At 34.9% G+C, this 6,843-nt stretch overlaps 2 protein-coding genes across 6 annotated transcripts in view; one reads left to right on the top strand and one right to left on the bottom strand.

Annotated features, from left to right (window-relative positions):
• Positions 1-5,557, bottom strand: LOC122252334 (uncharacterized). Its single transcript, XM_086551387.1, has 5 exons — positions 5,318-5,557; positions 2,903-4,824; positions 2,330-2,491; positions 1,224-1,463; positions 1-493 (listed from the first exon to the last, which is right to left on the bottom strand). The coding sequence occupies exons 1-5, from the start codon at positions 5,393-5,395 to the stop codon at positions 283-285; spliced, it is 2,613 nt and encodes an 870-aa protein (XP_086407513.1). The 5' UTR covers positions 5,396-5,557; the 3' UTR covers positions 1-282.
• A 163-nt stretch (positions 5,558-5,720) lies between these two features.
• The window catches only part of Snup (snurportin-1), a 12,384-nt gene continuing 11,261 nt past the window's right edge, over positions 5,721-6,843 (top strand). For 3 of the 5 annotated variants that reach the window (XM_043014768.2, XM_086551391.1, XM_086551388.1), the window contains exons 1-2: positions 5,721-5,828; positions 6,700-6,843. The exon at positions 6,700-6,843 is cut by the window's right edge and continues 18 nt beyond it. In XM_043014768.2, coding sequence (XP_042870702.2) covers positions 6,707-6,843 — 137 coding nt within the window. In that variant the 5' untranslated portion in view covers positions 5,721-5,828; positions 6,700-6,706. Of the gene's footprint in view, positions 5,862-6,699 lie in introns of all 5 variants that reach the window. The other 2 variants (XM_086551389.1, XM_086551390.1) reach the window with 2 other exon arrangements.

Here is a 6,843-nt window from a genome sequence, read left to right as displayed (position 1 = left end):
GAAGTATTTTTCCTTTTTATTTCACTCCATTTTCTTTTAACTGGTGTTGGCAAAAAATATGATTTCAGTACACTTACATATATTATATGTACACAAAAATAAAATGAAATGAATTATCATTTAATGTTTTAAAAAGTCAACCATATTTCATTAATTCCAACAAGTCATAAATATTAATTTACCATAACATCTCCCTAATAAAAAAAAACAAAAAACAAAACGAGTAGACACATAAAAGCTGACCCTACAAAAAAGAATAAGAAAACAAACAAACAATAAACCCTATCTCTTCTTATACATGCACGGTTTTAGTGCAATCTCAGGCACATCCTTTGCTTTCTTGCAGTCACGGTTCTTCTTGAAGTCAAACATGTAGAAGTACTTTTGCTGGACATCTTTCTGAGTGCAGTGGAATCCCAGACGTGATACATTTAACAGGAAATCATTGAGATTAGTGAATCGGCTCTCCACTTCAGCTACTTTCATGATACCACTGGTGGAGAGAGAAAACAAAAAACATTAGCTTGCAAGATAAAGGGGAAAAAAGGAAGAGAACAGGAGAGAAAGATTATTCATAGAGATAATAAAAAAGTGAGTGTTAGGGGGGGAAATGGGACAAGAAGAGAGAAGAAAAAGGCAATATTGGTTTGATTGAAACAGCGGGAGGAGGGAGAGGGGAATGAGAAAAAGGAAATACTGGAGAAAGAAGAGAGAGACATGAGAAAAGGGAATGTATTTCATTTTGGAGGCAATTGAATGAAATCATAACATATGGCTTGGTGTCTGGAGAAGGTTCTAAATATACAAGAAACAAAACTTGGCAATCAGATATATATATATATATATATATATATATATATATATATATATATATATATATATATATAGACATATAGACATATAGACATATAGACATATAGACATATAGACATATAGACATATAGACAGACATATAGACAGACATATAGACAGACAGACAGACATATAGACAGACAGATAGACAGACAGACAGACAGACAGACAGACAGACATATAGACAGACAGACAGACAGACAGACAGACAGATAGATAGAAGACAGACAGACAGACAGACAGACAGACAGACAGATAGATTGATGGAGATAGATAAAGATGGATAGATCTGGATAAATATATGTATATAAGAAACTAATAAATAAAGAAAAAAGGGTGAGGAACAATGATTTGAACACTGCCATACATACCCTTTCTTCAACACCCTATTGGCCTCAATGATGAAATCCTTGATGTTGGTACCCATAAGTGATAGGCAGAAGACCACCACATCTACAGACCCAGGTTTCAGGGGTGTGTGGGCCATGTCACAGGCAGTGACCCTATTGTTGGCAGCCACCAGGTCAAAAGAGTGGACCTTCGTCTGTGGGACGCTCATAGATAACTTAGCGTCACCGCACCCAAAATCGGCAATAATCCAATCCTTAGGTCTGAGGAAGGGAGGGGAAAGTTATTGAACTGTTGGTCTGGAAGGAAGGTGAAAATTAACTAATCATGGATAGATATCTGTGCAATCTTTACAAGTGAATCCCTTTTAACTCTTAGCACTATAATTCTACTGTTTCTCTGAAAATACAATTATAGGGTCAAGGATAACATTACATAAACCAATGGTTCTCCACTTTGGGTAATCCTCGAATCATGCAATGTTAAATGTATACAAGGACCTAAATATATAAAGATCTTATAAGTTTTTGACTTTATTATTTTGCTAACTCATTTGAACGCAAACACGCTGAAACTGTTCTACTGCACCTGCCAAGAGTATATAAGGCTTGGAGAAAGGCCTAATCTCTTAAGCTTCCCTCATCCTTACCCTTCCCAATTCCAATACCCTCATCCTTACCCTTACCCTACCTTTACACTTAGGGTAGCAATGTGGAAAGGTGTACAGTGACCTCTAGTAGCAATCAGAACAAATTCTGGTTGACCAAGTGACTATTTGAAGTAGACCACAAAACAAATGACATTTTCTACTAAGAGTTAACTTTGGAGTTAACAGAGAAACTTTACATTACTATAGCCTTTCTTCATATGTTCTATCATTAAAAAAAGGGGGGGGATAAATAAATAAAAAACTTCTTTTTCTTGAGAACATCAAATTCAGGAGTGGTTAAAGAAAACAGTATACTTCTTATTACCTCCAAATTCTATATATTATTTTCTATAATTCTATATATTCTATTCTATAGCAATAACAATAGTATTAAAATATACCAAAAATCATTATCACAATAATATCAAACAATGACAACAAACTTTCTAAGTACTCATAGTACCAATGAAGGACACTTACTGTTTTTTCAGCCAAGTAATGATAACATTAAGGGGGTTGATAGGCCACTGCTCTACCTGGTTCTGGTAGCCCACGTGGTAAGATTTAAATGCCTCGGGGTCTCTTTTGAACATGGCCTTTGCTTTTTCACTTGTTGTTGTGTACAGCTCCTCGTTCACCATCCTATTGTGTGGGAAGAAAGCATGTGATGTTATTTTTATTAGCATTAATATTATTATTAGTATTAGTATCATTACTATCATCATCATTTGTGTGTATTTGTTGTGTATGTTTGTGTTTGTGTGTGTGAGAGAGAGAGTGAGTGAGTGAGTGGAGGGTTAGGGATTAGTACTCTTATTATAATAAGTTGTATGATAATCCATGCTATGGGTTATAAATTATTATCAAAATTATTAAAATTGTTATATATCTGCTGACTTTATTTCAAGCTACATTATAGCATACTGTAAAATAAAATGTGTGAACAGGCAGATGTCATACTTACAAAACTATAGATGTAAAGATGGAAAAATACTGTAAACTGCAACCTGGAGAAACCTACCATATTACTCTAACAAACAACATAAAACTTGCCTGAATCTTGCTGCATTGAGTTGAACAATCATCTTCTGCTTGAGAGCCTCTGCAGCACTCAACTTTGGCTTTTCCTTCTTTGGTTCAGGCTTTGTCGTCTCTAGCTTTTCATTTTTTTCTAGCATTCCGAGCAAAATCTTCTTGTCCAACTTTTTGCTTCCTGGGCTTGGCTCTGGGTTAGCCTCTTTCTTCTTTTCTAATTTATTCTTTTTGCCCTTCACCTCTTCATCACTCTCATCATCAGCAATGTCCCCATCATCCTCTTCTTTCTCTGCCATGCCTTCATTTTGACCCTCTTCCTCATAATCAGACATTTCCGACTCGGACAAGTCTTCCACCTCTCTTGCTACATCATCGTGGTCATCATCGTCCTCCTCCTCAAAATCCTTCATATCAAACTGGTCGAAGTCAAGTTCCTTCAACAGTGAATCTAAGTCTGATGTGAACTGAGGGTCTTTTTCCTGAAATTCTTTTTCCTCCTCTGCATCATTCATCTTCTTTTGGTTCTTCTTTTTCTTTTTCTTTCCTTTCTGGGTGTCTGATTCCCCTTTGCTAGTAGTAGCTTTCTCTTTGTTAAGTGGATTGTTTGTATCTTTCTTTGTTTTAGCTTTTATTTTATCTGGTTTCTTGTTATCTTCTTTTGAAGAATTTTCTATAGTTGATTCTATTTTTATACTTGAGTTATCTTTAACATCTGTAGTGGAAATGTCTAAAGCCTTCATTTTTTTCTTTTGTTTTTTACTCTTGCCAAGTGTTTCTCTTCCAGTAGCTTCAGGAATTTCTTGTACATTTCCATTCAGACCAGATTCCACAGTATGGCCTACGGACTCTGAGGTCTTTCCTAAACCCTTTGCCTCTATTTTCTTCTGTTTCTTAGTCTTCTTTAAAGTTTCTTTACTCCCAGCATCAGGATTTTGTAAACTTTCATTCAAATTTGATTCTCTATTAAGTTCAGCAGGAACTGTGTTTCCTTCTACAACTTTCTTCTTTTTCTTCTTCTTTTTAGTTTTAACTGAAATTTCTTCATTCCCAACTTCAGGAATTTCCTGAAAGCTTTCATTTAGATTTGACTCAGTAGTGATTTCTTTTGAAAGTGTATTTTCCTCTAACGCCTTCCTATCGCTCTTCTTCTGTTTCTTAGTCTTACTCATTGTAGCCCCATTTGTAGCTTCTGGAATTTCCTGTAAATCTTCAGTCACATTTAACACTGCACTTTTTTCAGATGCTTTTTTACCCTTTTTCTTCTGCTTTTTAGTATTTAAATCTGACTCTCTCGTAGGTCCTGCTAGAGCTGTATCCTTTTCAATTACACTATTTTTTTCTAATGCTTTTTCATCTTTCTTTTTTTGCTTTTTAATCTTACTTGGCATTTCTCCATTCTCAACTTTTGGAATTGCCTGCAAAGTTCCATTAGTAAGTCCTGCTGAATTTAATATGTTTGCTTTTTCATCTTGCAGGATGAAACCAGCATCCTCATTTTTAATGTCAACATTCACTTCATCAATTTTTCTCTTTTTCTTTTTCCCTTTAAGTGGCTCTTCCATGCCTCCATTTTTCTCTTCCAATTCCAAATTGTTTGAAACTTTCTTGTCCTCTATTGCTACATCTGGTATGCACCGCGATGGATGCCACTTGATGCCGTCCCCATTCTCCATCTTTCTTCGCTTCTGCTCTTTATTGATCTCCTTGTACTTGTTCTTGTTCTTCTTATGGGAAACACCATTTTCGTTTGGAATAACTGCTGTCTCGGTTATACTCTCTGCAGTTCCTTTCTTCTTCTTCTTCTTTGTCTTTGTAATGGCTGAGTTCTCCTGAGCTTCATTACTGCTCGTTTGCATCTCATTGCCATTACTTAACTTTTGCTTCTTCTGGACTGGAGTATTTTCTTCTTCCTTACGTTTCTTGCTACCACCAGTTATTGCCTGAAATGAGACATTCCATGTGTAAATTTTTTTTCCCTTGATTCTTTCTTCTTTACTACTATATGTATCAAATAAGTGATGGAGAGAGAGAGAAACTGAGTAAAGAGAAACATATATTAACAGGTCTTTTGATAATAGAAAGAGCTTTGATCTTGCTTGATATTCTGGCAAGTAAATAAGGACTAAATGTTACAATATATCATATGTTTTGAAATCTTGAAATTAATGACTGACGTGGCAAGATGTTTAAAGACCTTGTTAAGATAACATTTGTATTATATACAATGCATCTGATTTTAACTATATTACCAAAGCGTAATGTCAAATGTCTGTTCTTTTCATCTATACACATAGAATAGAAACTGGAATGAACTCCCAAACGTTGTGCTCCTATGTGAATGGTTTGAAGAAAATAGTTTAAATCAACAAAAATGGCAAGTAACATGATTACACAATCTGCAAATAATGTTATAATAGAGCCAAATTAACCTACCAAAGGTATATCAACTGGCAGATCGAAATGGTAAGAGAATGCATCGGTGTCACCCCAATCCGGCACATCGAAGCTCATTTTGATCTCGCGACAATTGTCTCTGAATAACCTTCAAATACTACATAAAAGCTATTGCTCAAGGAGAAGCTACTCCGCGTAACACAAGTATTTAGTCCGAAAAAAGGAGGTCGGCCGATAGACGGAAGACACACGTGAGAGACACCGCGTTTGTTTACATGTTATTTTCACATGAACAGAGTGCCAGATAGCTAAAATTTTGTTCTATTTTTCAAAATATATCTTAAAATGAATGTATGTTTTAAAAACCAAATTAAAGCACGAGTGAAAAAGCACATAACACAATTTAGTAATAAGCAGAAAAAGTAAATATTGGTGAGAGTGAGGATCTTGGTGAGGATAACGGTAACCAAAACAAACATGCGAAGAGCAGCTTGGAGAAACGTTTCCCTTCGTCTCCACTGATAACTCTATAACACTATCATACATTTAGGTATAGGTAAATCTATCTGGATAGTATTTAGAGGTGAAGAGATGAGATTTGTCATTGGAATCGACTCTCGAAGTTATATGTTTTATTTGTTTTATCATGTGTGGCAGGCAGCATGGTTAATGTTTACCAATGATTTTAATTTCCGAAAACCGGGGTGTGTTATTAACTCTGAACTAGATCACTTGAGTAAACTCTTCTGTAACCTCGTTTGTGCAAGGAAATATATAGTTTTGAAAAAAAAAAAAATTGAACCACCTGAAACTGTCCTGTATTACAGTCAAACTTTTAAAAATTAAATTTTGTTTTTTACCACCATTTTAGATTCCTATTTTTACATGAAGGGTGTGAAGCAACCTGCCAATAACGATTTTTTTTTCTAAATGAAATGGGGATAGAAGTAATCAAATTACTATTAATAGGTAGAGAGAATAAACAATATATGGTTCCAGACAATTCACAAATCCTTTTTTGTCTTGTATACTGTTTTATTCTTCATAGAAGTTTAGTAAAAGTCATGAAGTAATTGGATTTCTCAGTTGCATGCATTTTTTTGAGTGTTTATCCTTGTTTATTATTGTTTATTCTTTAATCATTATTTGTCTAGGTATTTTTTGTATATTATAATCCAACTTTTTCCTCAGTGAATGACATGATGTGCATGGGAGTTGTTTTAAGTAGTTATAGATTTATTTTCTCTCTCAATATAAGAGAATTATTGCAAGCAAGTAGTCCAATATATATTAAATAAGAAAATATTTTGTTCATGGTGTTCTTACTTGCTACTCAGATTATAGAAAAGGAATCAGACAGTAAAAGGATCATAGCAAAACAAACCTTTTTTTTCTTACTGAATGTTGCTTGTCATTTACAGGTCAAACATGGAAGACTTGTTGAGCAACCTCACAGAGGTTGCAGTGACAGAGCACCCAAACACGCCCTACGCAGAACACCCATATTTTTCACTGTACAAAGTCAAGCGATCAGGTTCCTCCCAGGATGAGAGAAGAAAAAGAGT

Source organism: Penaeus japonicus, unplaced genomic scaffold (assembly GCF_977035675.1).
Source record: "Penaeus japonicus unplaced genomic scaffold, GWHDUDI00000001_assembly GWHDUDI00000025, whole genome shotgun sequence".
NCBI lineage: Eukaryota > Metazoa > Arthropoda > Malacostraca > Decapoda > Penaeidae > Penaeus > Penaeus japonicus.
This window is presented reverse-complemented; position numbering and strand designations above follow the sequence as displayed.

Excerpts from the sequence above, each read along its gene's own strand:
- LOC122252334 (XM_086551387.1), bottom strand. The coding sequence starts at position 5,395 with ATGAGCTTCGATGTGCCGGATTGGGGTGACACCGATGCATTCTCTTAC. Across the intron at positions 2,492-2,902 it reads CTCAATGCAGCAAGATTCAG|GATGGTGAACGAGGAGCTGT; the intron begins GCAAGTTTTATG and ends CCCACACAATAG. Across the intron at positions 1,464-2,329 it reads ATTACTTGGCTGAAAAAACA|ACCTAAGGATTGGATTATTG; the intron begins GTAAGTGTCCTT and ends TCCCTTCCTCAG.